General features: G+C 41.9%; 1 protein-coding gene across 2 annotated transcripts in view; it reads left to right on the top strand.

Annotated features, from left to right (window-relative positions):
* The window catches only part of ITCH (itchy E3 ubiquitin protein ligase), a 981,537-nt gene that overhangs the window by 628,725 nt on the left and 335,075 nt on the right, over positions 1-17,737 (top strand). For both annotated transcript variants that reach the window (XM_078652175.1, XM_078652176.1), the window contains exon 16: positions 13,715-13,803. In XM_078652175.1, the coding sequence (XP_078508301.1) occupies positions 13,715-13,803 (89 nt within the window). The remainder of the gene's footprint in view (positions 1-13,714; positions 13,804-17,737) is intronic.

Here is a 17,737-nt window from a genome sequence, read left to right as displayed (position 1 = left end):
CAGAGCAGATAAGGAATTGGAAGAGTTACCACAGAAAGAAAGATGCAGATGGTCCCACCTACCAGAGTAGAGAAGCTATTGCAAGAAGGCTGCCACAGAAAGGCTTGTGCCTGTGGAGATTGACAAGGAAAATCACTAATAGCCAAAATTAATTAAAGATTAAAGACTGCAGCTAAGTGGTATCGTGTGCAAACGAAATATCCTTTTGCCATTTCCTTTACATATTTCGGCAGGTTTGCAGTAAATAAGCAAAATTCCTGTACTACGGATAAGCAACTCGTTTTACACAACCCATACTATTTAACCGAGCAAGAACATTTCTTTAATGCATGCGTTCTTAAATCTGTTAGTAACAAAAGATTAATATCTCCATTCTGATATGGAGATCGTATGTTAAATGTACATGTTTATTTTAATTTCTTTTAAACATTTGCGTTTCTTCCGGCTTTGTGCAAAAGCACCCAATGCCAGCAGGTTTTGGTGCAGCCAAGATTTTAAAAAATGTATGTACAGGAGAAAGGCCTGAAGTGCAAGGAAAACTAAACCCCTCCAAAAATACGGCCAATCTGAAGCAAACGATGTGCAGATCATAAACCACACCTAATTTCTACCTAATATAGAAATAAAAGATGAACATCCACCCGCATTCTAAATGTTGACAAACTCATCACATAAGTTTTAAGTTACATTAAAAAAATGTTGGCTAGCTAATCGAAGTGAATACATCATACTACTTGCCACCTGATTTGTAAGTGTAAAGCATGTGTATTGAAGAGCTTCGTGAAAAGGCGTAACAATCAGTAAATCACTGAGTCTTCAAAGTGATTTGGAAAAAAGGAACAATACACCACGGGAAGGAGTACAAAGTAGAGTTGGTTGTGGCACCTCGTTTACTGACCTGTTACTAAACCCTTAGCAGTAAAATGTACCCACAACGTACCCCTGTCCAATAGAATTAGTCTTATTCTGCGCTAATATATATTTTTAAAAAGCAACACATAAAACCATGAATAACCGTACAAACGGGACTGTATTACATATCACTGTTGATGTGTATTTTTTTTACCTGAAAAAGAATTCCTTTCCCGTGGTGTTTCGCCCGGTTGGCATTTTGTTTCTGATTTATTTCCCATTTATCAAAAGACTTCTTAAACTCGAAAACGGGTTTAATGCAGATGTGGTCATCTTTTTATTTCTATTCCCTGACGTCCTGGCACATGCGCTGGTGTCCACCACAAGAGGAGTGCACCACATAGCAGTCATTGTGGAGTTACAAGTAAATGTGTACTTGGAATGCTCAGTAAGCAGTGCTGGTTATTTGTTATGTAGCAGATGGTTCATCCACGTCCAGTATTTCATTTGTTTGCATCGGGCACCGCAAGAATACATGGAAATGAGGACGTGGTTTCTTTTAAATTACTGCCACTTTCTTTCTTGGTAATAAAACAGCACTGACGACTCAATCGTCTATGACCCAGTGGAAGCCAGAATAATTGCTGGTATTCAAATAACCTTTCTCATCATTTGATCTTGTGAAGGTTTAAGGATATACAACATGAGAGGCAAGGGGTGCAGCAGCAACAGACAGGGAGGGCCAAGACAAGAGAGGAGGGAGGGAACAGCATGGGCCACATTGCCGAAATGTTCTCTTGGACAGCGATTGGCCAAAAGTTAACAAAACAAGTAGAGACTTTTAAAACAAGCATTGGCATAGCCAATAGGTCTTGCTTTTCGGACCTTATAAGTATTTGGTAAAGCAGCACACTATCCTTGGATCCAACAATATCAACTGTTGCATGGCTAAATACTTACAAGGTCCCAAACGCGAGACCTATTGGCTATGCTTGTTTCCATTCTGTGCCCGTCTGGGTTTATCGTTCGGAAAATCTGGTAACCCAAACTCCTATGCACACTGGGCAGTCAACATTTTTTTCTCATTCTTAGACCTGCTATGAAATTTTTCATGCTCGTTCTTAAAGCAGGTATTCCGGCACTGACAAGTCAGCACAAATCCATTCAACAAACGTTTGTGTTGATGTTGGAAGCACATATAGATAAGAGGCCAGGGTTTATTATGAAGTTTGCCTTGTTAGAGTATATAAGAAAGAATATGCTAAGGGAGGCAGGTATACTAGGGATAAAATGTGTTTGCAGGTTACATTTACAACATAACGTTCACTTTTAGTTTCTAAATGTACTCAGTGTGACACTATGATTTAGGTCAGATGATGGGCCTCCAGCCAAAATTGAATTTTGAACGAAAAGCAGAAACTGTTGTATTATCACAATTGGTACACCAACTGTAAAGTTCAACTCCAACCCACACCAACATACATGGGCTGCTTGACAGAGTTTACTGAAATGAGCAAAGACGCCTGAACGCAGGAAGAAAATTGAGATGGTTCCATACTACTAAAGTAAACACAACTGTAAAGTTGAGTGTATGATGCCAAACACCCGCGGGTAAAGAGGGTGAAGCCGAGGTGCACTTACCTTAGGTATTGATGACTTGGCCCCAGTCAGCGACCTGTATTGCGCAGATTTCGGGCTCTGCTTGGGATGGAGACGTAGTTGTCGAGACACTTCCTTTTCTATCACGCGTAGTATGCTGACGCCTCACTAAAGCAAAGACCCCGCCACTCTTGTTCCGGTCTTGCTTGTGTGGACGCAAGTACGTAAACGCCACAAATACCAATGAAAATCTCAATGCGGTAGTGTGTACTTCAGGCAGGAGTCTTATAGGCGGACATATACGTCAGGCAAAACGTCATTGGAGGAAGGTGGTAGGTATTTTATCCTTATTGAAAGACGTATTCGCTGACGACGTGACCCCCTATAACGTTACAATAAACATGTACAGGGCTAACTTTACTGGAGTACTTCATTTAAACAAGCGCGCGCTGAAGCTATCGAGGAGGGAGTGGGAGGGAGGGGGGAGTGGGGGCGGGCAGAGTGGTGCGGCCGCAGTCGTAAAATGCAGGGAGAGGGTAAGACTGAGAAAGGGAAAGATAGGGATCAAAGGAGAACAAGCGCGCGCTGAAGCTGACGAGGAGGGAGGGGATAGGGAAGGGGATTCATGTGCTGTAGAAAGCCAGATGGCAGCTGTGCACGTAGCGCGAGCTTGTGCGCGTAACAGCAAGCTGGTGGCCGGCAAGGTAGCACTTTTAAAAGCAGCTACTAAATGTCTCGCCAGAGCAGCGCATGCGCTGGCTCAGGCGAGACCTAAAAAGCAATCATTGGTAACACACGGACAACGGGAGCGAAAAGAAGAGCAAAAAAGGACAACTGACAATGAAACTGTAAAAAAGCAGAAACTGGCGGGTGGTGTTGGGGGAGATGCCACAGACAAACTGCTGACCGCTGGCCACCAACAAGGATGTTGTGCTTGGTAAAAAAGAGGAAATCGTGAGACATATTAGAAGTTATTATGCAGACTGATCTGCAATGGTTGGGCTAGGACGTGAGAGTGAAGCAAACAACCAGCCTGAGAAGATTTAAGGCCCGATGAGGGATATAAGCTATGGGCGGTGTGTGGATGTTGTGAGAGCTGGCAGGGAGGGGCCCCGGAAGAGAGACTCCGGATGCGAGGCTCTGCAAGTTTTAAGTGTATATGCTTGTCCTGTTGCTGTTGCGATGCCTTATCAACATTATTAGATGGGCTATAGTCTTTGGAATCCTTGTACATGAAGCCGTATTTATGAAGTTCTTACGTTAATGATACTCTCTGTATTTAGGGCAGCGCTCTCCTCACTTTGGGGCCTTGAAATGGAATAAAGCGCCATCCACATGATCGCCTGTGTCCACCTCCTAACAGCTCACTTGAGTGTAATGAAGGGAACGCCATTCCTATGTGCTCATGGGGGCACCCAAGGAAGTAAAATAGAGGAAGGGATTAAGGGTGGGTGCATGGTGGGAGGGTATGACACGGAGACAAATCCCCCTAAAAAAGCTGATTGTTTTGGAGAGATGATGTGGCATAACATGCAGAGCTGCAGACTTTGGAACTGGGAAACGTGGTTCGAGTCTCGGTGTCAACTCTCCGTGCCTTCCAAAAATAAAATGCAGACACATCTCGAGTTTTAAAAATTCAATAAAACAATGGCAAAAGCCTGCTATTTATTGTTGCCTATGTGCGATTCCAAACAGGACGGTGGGCAGATGCAGTGCAGCACGAGAATACTTGTGTGAACAAAAAAAACAAGGGGCGATGGGATGGGTGGGAGGTCAAGGACGGCATGGGGAGATAAGTGAACTAGCACTTATCAAAGACTCGAGCAGCTGGGACCTGCGACTGCCACCGAAGCTTAACAAATGCCACCACATAACCGTAGTGTAATCATGAAGTACAAAATAACTTTAACCCAAAAATAAAAGGAGAGGCAATCCAAACAAAAAAATAGTGCACACGGAGTAACATACATAACAAAAAGGGTAAGAGCATATGTAACTGAGGCAGTCCTTATGGGAAGTACCAAAAGTAGGGACTACTAAGCATACGTAACAAATAGGTGGGGTAGGGTCTAAGGGGAGTTGGTATTTATAGACCAGACGGACAGTCTACACACCCATTTAACATGTAGAACAAAACAAAAGAGACTGTCAGTGGTCTATGCTATAACTAGAGGCAGAATAGAAAGACTATGTGTCTGATATGATGTATGTGTCACCATCACCAGGAAATGAATCCCATCAGCCCACCCATATGGCGGAGCATCGTCATCTGGGACTCTTGTAGATAGTGGTCTAGATAAGGAGACACACCTGTTGATATCGTGTGTTATTCTCCAAGGCCACCAGCGATGGATCCAACCAAAGGTACCAAAGAATGGGTGAAATGGTGTGGGATATTAATTGCAGTGAGAAAATGTGTGAACAAAAAACAAGTGTATAACTTAAAATTGGCTACCATGATAACAGGGAATCATTTTATTGGGGCAAAATCATGGTGTCAATGTTAAAAAAGAGTGTATTGACAGTTTGACATAACTGCCAAAGGGAGATAGTATTGTGGTCAACATGTTTCTGCCATTTCAAGGGGACATTCCCCTACAGGCTTTCATCAGGACCTTATAATACACTACTGCAATTAAGTGTGCAAAACAAAACAAAGTATTTACACAAACGAAATGATACCGGATATCTTACAATACGCGAAAAACTCCTGCGTCTTTATGTCCGGTTCAACAGCTTTTATGGATTCTTTCCTGGAAAAATTCCAAACACAAATATATACAAATAACAGACACATAAGACACATATTTCTTGCCTAATGTAATATGTTTGCTCAAAAAGTCACCCTTCAAAGGGATAGTATTCATATTTTAATTATCTTTAATTCACTCACCCAATAATTCTTGGGAGTAAGCCTCACCTCTCCTGGCCACTGCTCAGGAAATGGAGGCACCGCTCTAAAATAGTGAAAAAATATTGAAAATAATTAATGGTAGTGTTGGTTCCCTCTCGAGGTGATGCCAAACCCATTATTCCACTATGTTTACAAACTAAACTTGAACCTTGGTATTTAGTTCTGAGAGATGGAGACAGCGGAGGCCAGCATGTAGCGGCGACAGTATCCTGTGATGTTAAATCAGACTGACAAAAACCCAAAATTATATCAACCGGGGATGTACATTGATGCCAATATTGTTGTTGTTAAATCAGGTTCAGCCCATCCCAGGGTTATCTATCACGAGATTTATATACAGCGCTAATGCTGGTAACTGCTCCAGTGGTAGAAATAGACATGATTACAAGGCCAGAAAACCGAAAAATACTGCTCAAAAACGCAATGCCCAGATATACCTACGCAGTATTTCCTTAGCCGGGGTTTGGTAGCAGTGGAGTTCGCTATATGCAAAGGGAGCGCCCGTCATCCCGCCATCACTTACCTCTCCGTCGGTACCTCTGGCCTCGTCCTAAGCCAAGGGGGGAGGTACCAACTGGACGAGGCATTGAGCTTTTCTACAGTGTGTTAGCGAATTGTCGTCCTCAGAATAGTCACGAGGGAGTGCGGACCACAGAGGGCAAAAGATTGTCAAAATCACGTGGGCCGTTCTCTATGCATGCATCACCGGTGGGCCTCAATGAAGCCTGCAGTTATTTTAGGCCCCGCCGCCACTGGTTGGATGGCGGCACAGCTAATTGCAAAGCACGGAGCCGAGCAGAAAGGTTAGTCCCTGCCGACCCGTGTTCACTGCATCTGATATATCGCCGTTACAGGTTATCAAAAATTGGCAAGTGGTTGCAAACAGGTAGCAAACTCAGGATTCAGTGTGTTTAATACACTCGAATGCAGCAGGAGTCGGCGTTCGTCCGTCAGAGGACCCCGCTAGCTTAGAAAAAAATGCCTAAACCCGATTGGTCGATGATTAGCCTATAGACATTCCAAAGAACAAGTCACATGGTTGTTGCAAAACATCTATAGTTCTGGCGTAAGTCGATATAAACCATGCAACTGGCTTTATCGTACCGCAGGATGGTATAAAACCAATAGTATGTTCAAAGTGTACACAACCTTTGATCGCTCCTCAGGGTGTACAAGAATTGGTAAGGACATACATAAACCACCGACCAATGGGAAGGCCCGCAGCAAACTATATTGACAGCCGAGGGAAACAGCACGAACACAAGTCTGAAAGGCGAATCACATGACTTTGTTAAACCCGATTAAAGTTGTAGAAAAGTCGTTATAGGCCATGCTACCTATCGTGTTAAGGCCGCTGCCTACAAAAACAATCCTCAGCATGTTCGAATACACACGGCCATTCTAGGACGCTTCCATTACTTATTACTCGTGTGTATGTGAGGGGGGACCTTGCTCTCATTTATTGTAGGACTAAGATCTCATAGATAAGGAGTTTTTCTTAGGCATTATGGACGAAGCTCATGGGTGCACCTATAAAGATCTTCTCATACAGATGATCCACATGTCAGGTCGAGATCTATCACAACCATATTTAGCAGCTGCTCATTAAGATGACAGATTGAATGGACAGACTCAAAATTTAGGACAAGGTCGGTGTATATTATCAACACATACTTTTGAGACCCTCAGAACACACAATTGTCCATAAGATGTGTTTACAGGTTTATTATCATTACAATCTTCATATCAGGACAGTTGGTGTAGCAGGTTGATCTTGGGTAGATACCCACAGGATATCATCATTCAAACCTTGGATATCACTCCTAAGTCTATAAATCCATTTTTGGTCTCTGACAAAGAGAAACCTAGAGATGTCTCTTACGTGTGGGGGCACAAAGGGTTTTTCCAGAACCGCCCAACTCATTTCCTCTGGAGTATGTTTCATTTGTATGAAATGAGTGGTCAGTCTGGTCGCCTGTTTGTTGCAACGAATTGTGCTCTTATGCTCATTTATTCGTAGTTTTATTTTCCTGGTGGTCATCCCTACATATCGCAGAGAGCAGGGGCATGTGATTAGATATATCAATCTATCAGAGTCACAATTGGTGTGACTCTTAAGGACCCATGGTCTTTGGGTCCCTATATCAATCGTCAAGGTCTTTTTTGTTTGGGGACAGGCGGTACATTGGCCACATGGATAGTGACCCTGTACAGGTGGCAAATTCCACAGAGTGTTCACAGGTGCTGTCTCAACCCCACTGTGTCTGGGCCTGGTGTGTACTAAGCTATCCCTTATACTTGAACCCCTTTTGAATGAGAAGAGTGGTGTCTGGATGACGGAACCTGCAGTATTCAAAATTTTCCAATTCTTCCTCACCATTTTCTGTACTCTGTTAGACATGGTACTAAATGTGGTCACAAACGTCAGTCTCTCCAAAGGTGGTTTCTCTACTGGAGGACCTAGCAAGGCTTCACAATGGTTATTCCGAGCTCGCTTCTGTGCTCTTTTTATCAGGCCTCGTGGATAGTCACGCTCCTGTAGTTTCGATGCCAGATCCTTAGTGTAAATTTTGTAATCTGAGATATCAGAATAATTCCTGCGAACCCTTAGAAATTGTCTGACAGGTAAATTCTCCTGTAGGGACCTGGGATGGTAGCTGGTGAAAGTCAGCAAAGAGTTGCGTGCCATCGGTTTTCGATATAACCTACCACCGAGTCGCCCATCTACAGGAAAAATGGTAATGTCCAGAAACAGGAGTTCGTTTTTGCTGTACTCAACCGTGAACTTCAGGTATGGATTCTGATTATTTAGCCACGTTTGGAACTCAATGATGGTCTCTTGAGCTCCCCGCCAGACTACAAAGACATTATCTATATACCGTTTCCACACCAACACCTGATGGAAATACGGGTTGGTGTGGTGGAGGACGCTGTTTTCCTCAAACAGGTGGACGTAAACGTTTGCTAGAGAAGGGGCAAACACACTCCCCATTGAGGTCCCCGATGTTTGTAAATAGATGCTCTCTTCAAATGCGAAGAAATTTTCAGTCATGGCCATACGTGCACACTCCATTATGAAGTTGACTGGCGTGATGGTTTCCAACTCCAGGTCTTCCAGAAGGCCTCTAACTACTTGCAATGTCTCCAATTGTGGTATACAAGTATAAAGCGATTCGACATCGAAACTGACCAAATAGTCAGTCTCGATGTTGTACTCTGTTTCGGGTAGAAGCCGCAGGACGTCCTTGGTATCTTGTAAAAACGTCGGCATTTTCTTAACAAGTGGCCTCAGGAAAAAATCAACGATTGTAGATAGTGGCTCCAACAATGAGCCAATACCCGAAATGATCGGGCGTCCCGGGGGTGGTCTCTGCGCTTTATATATTTTCGGCCGGATGTAAAAATACGGGGTGACTGGGTACGTTGTGATCAAAAATTGAGCTTCTGATGCCATGATCCAACCGTCAGCCGCTGCTTCCTCGACTATGGTTTGGATTTCAGTCGAGATGCGAGAGGTAGGGTCTTGTGTAAGGAGGCGGTAGTATCTAGCATCCCCAAGTTGCCTAAGGCATTCTTCTCGATAGGTTGGTAGATCCATAATTACGGTAACTCCCCCCTTGTCCGCTGGTTTTATTATGATGGTGGCGTCTTTAGCTAATGCTTCGATGGCTGATCTTTCTTTGTGTGAAAGATAGGAGAAAGACTGCCTGTCACACGGGGAGATAGTGGAGAGATCATGCACAACTGCCTTCTCAAAGGCTCCAACATGAGGTGGAACCTGATGCAACAATGGTGTAAATGTTGAAGGTTTCTTAAGTCCTGTGTTGATGGATCGATCTTCTGCTTCTTTTGTTTTGTGCTTAAAGAAAAAGTGCAGCCGCACTTTCCTAAAGAACTTTTCAACCTCACAGCGTAACTGGAAGGGATCAGTAACATTGGTTCGTACGAACCCCAAGCCCTTGTTAAGGACCTGTTCCTCAAAGAGAGTAAGGGCACGGGAGCTGAGATTGACAATCAGACTCTCTCTGTGCTTGGTCCCGCTTGTTGTGGTGGTGGTTTGTAAACATAGTGGAATGATGGGTTTGGCATCACCTCGAGAGGGAACCAACACTACCATTAATTATTTTCAATATTTTTTCACTATTTTAGAGCAGTGCCTCCATTTCCTGAGCAGTGGCCAGGAGAGGTGAGGCTTACTCCCAAGAATTATTGGGTGAGTGAATTAAAGATCATTAAAATATGAATACTATCCCTTTGAAGGTTGACTTTTTGAGCAAACATATTACATTAGGCAAGGAATATGTGTCTTATGTGTCTTTTATTTGTATATATTTGTGTTTGGAATTTTTCCAGGAAAGAATCCATAAGAGCTGTTGAACCGGACATAAAGACGCAGGAGTTTTTCGCGTATTGTAAGATATCCGTTATCATTTTGTTTGTGTAAACACTTTGTTTTGCACACTTTATTGCAGTAGTGTATTATAAGGTCCTGATGAAAGCCTGTAGGGGAATGTCCCCTTGAAATGGCAGAAACATGTTGACCACAATACTATCTCCCTTTGGCAGTTATTATGTCAAACTGTCAATACACTCTTTTTTAACATTGACACCATGATTTTGCCCCAATAAAATGATTCCCTGTTATCATGGTAGCCAATTTTAAGTTATACACTTGTTTTTTGTTCTCACATTTTTCTCACTGCAATAATATCCCACACCATTTCACCCATTCTTTGGTACCTTTGGTTGGATCCATCGCTGGTGGCCTTGGAGAATTGGAGAATAACACACGATATCAACAGGTGTGTCTCCTTATCTAGACCACTATCTACAAGAGTCCCAGATGACGATGCTCCGCCATATGGGTGAGCTGATGGGATTCATTTCCTGGTGATGCTGACACATACATCATATCAGACACATAGTCTTTCTATTCTGCCTCTAGTTATAGCATAGACCACTGACAATCTCTTTTGTTTTTTTACTACTAAGCATATTCACCAAACAAAAGCAGACATTTATCAAAGGCAGTAAGTGAAACCAATGAAAACAATGAGCAGTGCTCGAAGCCCATTGTGTAGATACAGCATGTCTCGAAGAGACAGCACCCAGGCGGTGCTTAGGCGAGACCTATAAAGGAAGCCGTCATTTGCCAGGGCATTGCAGATTGAGAGCACCTTTGGATGTGGAAGGAAAATGCTATGCCAGACTTTTTAATGAGGAGTTGGCAGCATGACCTACAGAAAACCGCCCATCTCATGGTTTCAGTCCGGCTTTCAAAGACACTGTAACATTAAGGACAATATACTCAGTCTGTGTTGCCTTATAGATTAAGCCATGCACCATATGTCACTGCCTCTTTACACAATTTTCATAGACTTTACAAATGCGTTTGATAATGTAAGAGGCAGGCTATTGACAAAGTTAAGAATATGGGATATCCGCCCACTCTTAATGAAAGCAATTGTATTGTTCTATAGTGACAAATGGGTGAAGATGAAGACGACCGCAAACTGGACAACCTCAGGCAGGATAACCACAAAGGCCCGAAAAAAGGCTGTAGTTTAGCCCCACTGCTCTTTAATCTGTACATGATAGACTTGTAGAGCTCCTTGGATATCCCCAATGTCTGCCCCCGAGGCTGGCTGGCCAAAACGTTCATATCCATCAATATGCGGATGATATGGCCCTGTTAGATCACACTCAAATGACCCTCCAGAGGTTTCTTATCGCCCTTGCTAGTTATTGCACTGAAAACGCCATTAATTTCAACCTTAGTATAGCAAAAAACAATGATCTTTCGAAGGAAGTTGATTAAACCGGGCATCTGGCACGTTGATGGAGCTAACCTAGAAAGAGTAAAACACTTTAAATACCTAGGTCTGTACCTAGATGAAAGGGGAGGCAAAGGAGCACAAGAAGCAGCAATGAAGATAAGGGTAAAATATCTGGGGCCTGATTCACAAAAGTAATCAGAGACAAAATCCTAACTTTACGTTTTTCGCTATTCACAAAAGGCATTTACTACTCCTAAACTGAGAAAAATTCGAACTTTATGACTTTCGGTATTCACAGAAGGCATTTAGGAGTAGCAAAGTTAGGATTCCTAACATGACTACTCCTAAATGCATTTTGTGAACACCGAAAGTCGTAAAGTTATGATTTTTATCAGTTTAGGAGTAGTGAAGTTAGGAATCCTAACTTTAGTACTCCTAAATGCCCTCTGTGAATACGGAAAGTCGTTAAGTTAGGATTTTGTCTCAGATTACTTTTGTGAATCGGTCCCCTGATGAGCACATTGAGCCACCTAAAAAAGAACTTGGCTAGTGAAAATATTAGAGCTTAATTGTATTTTTGTTGATGTAAAGTGGTACCTGCTATCTCTTATGGAGCAATTGAAAGACCAACTATTTAGCTGGTTGGACAAGCAGCAGTGTATTTGTTATCACTGCTTATTTGCACTTCCAGATTGCAGAAGCTGTGCTCAAATCAGGCTGGAGCTCAATATGGCTCAAATGGATTTGGTGTTACATGTGATATTTGTCTCGTATTGTTTATAATTACAATTAACTAACACAAAGTGAAACCCCTCCTCTGAAAGAAAATACAGGGGCCAAACTCAGTGTGGGGGAACTTTATATCTGAGTCCATGAGACTGTTGAAGACGGAGGATCTTACTAAGGTACCCCTATCCAGCAAAGCAAGAACAAAACTGCTAATGTGGAATGAATGCAAAATCTTCTGTCATTTGAGAGACTTAAAACCAAACCCCATGGCAGTCGGGCGGTGGATTTATACACCATGGGCAGGTTAATTATCTGACCTTTCCCACCATAAGCTGGTTAAATACAACCTCATAAGATGTGGATTCGGCCTGATTCCCTTAAGATGTTATTGGTTTGGACGTATGAAAGGAGAAACAATTAAACAATGCAGGCCATGTGACAAGTCGGAAGAAATATTGACCCACATAATATGCTCTTGTGACAGATTAAAGCCTCTGGTGATTTACTGGTTAGTCCTGATGTTCCGAGTTCTACATTTAAGATCCTATAAGGTAGCTGCCCAATGTTATCATGCCACCTCTCAGGGTTTTTCTTGAAATGTATGAAAGTAGTGGCAGGAGAACAGAATAGCAATTTGTAATCAAAATAGAAACATTCAACAGCAACCGCCCTTTCCAATAGAATTGGACTTAGTGGTAAGCACTAGAGTGACTCTTTTTCGGCTTCATTAATTGATACAGATTGTGCAGGACAATTAAGCACAGATCACTGTACAATATTATTAACATGCTCCATTTGGAGCCCTCTGGAACTTTTGATGCAGGAGCTTGCCTTAATTAACAAGGGAAATGCCTACTGTAGCTTCTTGTAAATTGGTGTCAAAGAAGCCTAAACGAGGCCCCCGGGTCACTCAAGAAATTATGGACTCTAAGGAGTCCCCACTATTTTGGGGAATGTAGAATCTAATGTTTGTTATTATGGGCGTTAGTGAGGGTGTTTAACCAATGAAAATATGCAATCTATATGTAACAAGGGAATGTTTTAAAGAATTATTTATATGGAGTATTTTTAAGATAGTTTCTTAATTGTATTACCGGAAATGTTCTATTTCGAGCAATGTCCCACAAATTCGGTGCATCACGAGGGTGTTCGGTTGGCTGGATGTTAGCAATGCTCATCTATATAGTAAGGGAATTGTGTAATTAAACTCAACGCAATCAGGAGACCGCTTTCGTAAAAGATTTAAAAGAGTTCTGCGAGTACATTAGGGTATGTTTTTGAAGGTATCTTTAAACATATGCTTTCTTGTTTAATGTCAAGCTTGACAGTTTGGTTGTATTATTTATCCTATGTAATAATTTTACTAATCGAACATAATAAACATATTTACTGCTTTTATTTTTCAAACCCTAATTTGGCACTACTTCGCTTTTGAAAATTCGAACAGCAGTGAGAAGGTCAAGTTAACTTTTATCGCCATTGCCTGTTTCTTCCCAAAGTGTATCGGAAGCTATTTTAGTACACCCATCTTCATCCTTCTTAGCTTAAGTCATATTCCTCTTAAGTGGGAGTTTTTTAACAGAAAATATCAGGTATGTGCCTGTGCTCTTGCAACAGTTTGTGGAGATATATATTCTTGGTGAACCGTTCAAATGATACTGATCTCTGAATAGAAATGTACTCTTAAAAGAATAGATTTTTGAGTTAAAGGAACGTTTTCTTGAATTTTGACTATTTACATGTATTATTATTAGTGGATTTAACAACTGTACTGCTATTTAACCAAAGATAACAATAAAAATGTTATCAAGTTTTGACAAATTTTTAATTTTCTTACTTTTAGATAATGAGTTTCAGCCCCCAGGATCTAAGAAGACGACTATGGGTTATTTTCCCAGGCGAAGAAGGTTTAGATTATGGTGGTGTGGCAAGGTAAATTGAAGGAATTGTCTTATTTTAACTCTGTTATGATTTGCACTGTTTACTTCTTCATTACTGTTTGTAAATCATTAACCTTCACGAAACGAGTTTATAGTCCGCATACCTCCACATTAATTATTAATAGGTACGTGTCGGAGTTGGCATTTGTAGCCACCTATGCAGGGTACGTAAGCAATGAGGCCAAGAGATTAGAATGCCATTTCGCCCAGAGTACAACAGTGATTAGTGAGAAAGCTGACTTTATTCTTGATAAGTTAATGGACAAGGTTAGACCACACAGTCGATGATAAGAACATCCCACCACCTACCAGAAATTTCTCTCCAAACCCTAATTTCTAACCTCAACCCCACTTCTGTCCAGAACATTGGCACAATCACTCCTGAAATTGTAGTGATTGAAGATTATGACCAAGTTAATATCTATAATGTACTAGCCTTTCCCGCCTATGTGTAACCACTTAATTGTAAAGAGTAGTTGTTTGTTTTGCATGGCTCTCCGTTTTATCCAGAATCTGGAATGTTGCGGCTGTAGAAAACACAGAAATGAAAATATAAATTGGGAGAATTGTGAAAAGATAAAAACCAGTTTGTTCAAAACCCTTTTGATCTTTGTGTATGTCCGTATTTCGGTTTGGAAAAAAATTTAGTCTTGGGGTAGTTGCAAAACATTTGTGTGTCTATTACATTGTGGAAACATAATTTCTTGTAGTTGTGCTTATATGTTATATTCATTTCCAATGTTCGGGTTGTGTGACTGAAGAGACAGACAAGGGAACATTGTGCTGGTCTGTGAAACTAACTGGAGAGCCAACATGGTGTGCATTCCTTTTTCTGAGCTCTAATAACACGTTTTTAACAGATCAGGAGATGGTATTAATACATTGTAGTGCTCATCTGCATTACTCTGGGTTTTTTATATGCTAAGAACTTTGCCTTGAGTACACTATTCACTTATAAGTGCGTTTTCACTCACCTTATTCCACGTTATTTTCCACGTGATTTAGCATGAAATAACATTAAAACACAACTTAACGCTTTTTGTTGATACTGATTGCAGCCATCGTTTAAGGTGAAGTCAAGAGTACAGAAACAGTGATGATTGTATAGTAAAAGGTTATGAAAGCAAAACATTATTCTGCTGATTAATTAAAGGAGGCTGGTTGTTCTTCATTTACTGCAGAAGGAAAAGTATATCCAAACCAAAGTCCCCACACGCCACAGATAATTGTATGCTGTGTTTGTATATAGTGTGAAGCAGCAGGAGAGAGCCACATAGCACAGTACTTTATTGTGCGTCTGTGTGGAGGGAGGCGGGTGTTACGTTGAGAGATGGTTTACTGTGCAGCAATTGGGGATTTACATCTTTGAGTTACATTTCACATATTCACAAATGCAATTCGCTTTATTAAGCACAGAAAGGTTAGGTGATTTGCACATTATCACATGATTTTCTTTGTGTTTAGGCCAGGCTTTGAACTCCAAGCCTAAAGTCGGCAACGTAGCCACGAGCACACAGCATTTGCAATGCAATATGTCTCGTATTTGCAAGAGTTACGTTATTGACATTGTAAATGACAATGCCTTTTATTTATCAGTTTTGCTAATTAACACATAAATAAAAGGCATTGTCAATGACAATAGCTCAAACTCTTGTAAATGCAAGACAAAGAAGTGGCCGTCATTGTCCCGGAAGTTAAAGTGCACATGGCGCGCTGAATGTTGCAGAAAATCATGTGCCTGCAGTAGGAGAAACTCATTAAAGAAAATAGTGCTTACAGACTAAAAAAGACAAAAAACGATGTCTCCAAGCACACAGTAATCCAAAGCTGAGGTCGTGGTTTCAGTTGTCTTTTAGTCAATCATATTAAGCATGCCCCTTCTCCAGCACGTGTTTCTTCTATTGCTGTTCCAATCACAGCAGACTTCGTCAGGGCTTTGTATTCGGTCTGTTTATGACCAACGTGCAATTGTCCAGTTCAAGACTTTCCCTATAGTATTCATACGTATTCTTAAAGTCTTTATTTTCGTTTGCTAGTCAATAATGTGCTGGTGATTTCTTGAAATCTTATCTGTTACATTCTCTATTTGTGTCGGGTCAGCTGAGTATGCAAGCCCTGCAGACCCGACACAAATAGAGAACGTTACACATAAGATAAGAACTCTATTGAAAATCTTGAACTAGTCAATTGTACATTTGTCATAAATAGACCGAATACAAAGCCCTGACGAAGTCTGCTAAGATTGGAACAGCTATAGACGAAACACGAGTTGGCAAAGGGGCGTGTTTAATATGATTGAATAAAAGACAACTGAAACAACAACCTCAGCTTTGGATTTCTGTATGCTTGGAGACATCGTTTTTTTGTACATTTTGGACCCTGTCCAACTGAGAAGGAATGGATGGCTCCTTCTCCTCCTGAAGCATCAGAAGATACATGGATTGTGAATGAACAATACTTTATACTTCCCATAAGACCAGTGTGGTAGAGTGCACCTGTCAAACCCTAGCCATTGCCTTCACTGTTTAGACAAAAAAAGACATACCGTGTAACAACTGAAGTAAAAGGGGGGGAGTCCCCATGGGAGGTTATAAATGAAGACAAACTGGTACTAAGGAGGGACTAACAAGCCTATTAACGAATCAGAAGCCCGCATTTATGAAGGGCAATAACACAAGCCAATGACAAATATGGGCAGATAGTGGGTGGGGCTTTAATTCCATACTCCAATACAGCATGCCGCAGAGCAGCGCATGCGCTGGCTTGGCCCGACCTAAAAACTGTACGTGCTCAGTTGAGGAAAAGTCAGCCCATAACACACCAGATGCCCAGGCTGCTGGCGCAGGACGCCTCTTAGTTTCCATCTTGAACAATTACCAAATAAAGAGACGGGCGCTGGAAGCAGGAATACAAGAATAGAGTTTTATTGCTCATGAGGAGAGCCTGTCATTTCGGACACTCGCAGAGTGTCTTCAGGAGGTGCTCTAACAAGTTCTCTGAGGCTTCGTCTTTTATACATATGTTTATGGCACACAAATATTCCTTATTACAATAAGACGCTTCAAAGTAGGGGAAAGGCATGCTTGGAATCCCGGCTTCAGGCCTATTCCCATATCAGTCGCTCAGATGTCATCCTTCCCTCCTAAATGTAACAAGAGATTGTGATCTCTCAGCTGGACATTCCTACAGGACACGAGGGCAGGAGGGGATGATCAGGTCAAAGGTTGGTCAGGTGGTAAGGTCGGACACTTCGGTTGGTGTATCACGGGTTTTGTTATGCTGGGCAGAGAAAAGGGGGATGTATATCCACGAGGCTTGGTCTTAGGACTTGGGACCGGGTCGATAGGTCAAGTGCAGCCGGGGGGGGGGGGGGTTTGTCAGCTGAGGTGAAGGGTGTTCTTTGGGAGGAAATGGGGGGTGTGGGTCAAGCAGGAGTGCTACTTTTAGAGCAGGGTCACGCAGAGGGAGAGGGTCTTGTGGTCGATGCATGAGCAGTGCGCGCGGGGAGGGGTGTCGGGGGTTTAGCAAACGGTCAGAGAGGCCACGGTGCCTAAAATAGCTGTCGTGTACATGTGTGCATGGGTCTTATGCTGGCGGGATAACACAGTCAGTGTTTCGTAATTATTTGTTCTGCTTACAACAAGGGGTACAGTGAACACAAATGAACGCCGCTTATGTACACATACATTGCTAATTTCAACAGTCGCCGCTTTTTTACATAAGCAAGTTCAATTTCTATATAATCGATGCGATAGGCAGAATGCAATACATGTTAATTTACATTGGTTGGGTTCTTCATACAAGTCTAGAGATCGGCATAATACTTAGTCGGAGTCAATCAAGAAAAGAGGTTTCGAAACATTATAGAATCAAGTTCAGACTTTCTCTTCGGTGACATCAACATACAGTAAGAGTAATCTGATACC

This window comes from Lissotriton helveticus, chromosome 7 (assembly GCF_964261635.1).
Source record: "Lissotriton helveticus chromosome 7, aLisHel1.1, whole genome shotgun sequence".
NCBI lineage: Eukaryota > Metazoa > Chordata > Amphibia > Caudata > Salamandridae > Lissotriton > Lissotriton helveticus.
This window is presented reverse-complemented; position numbering and strand designations above follow the sequence as displayed.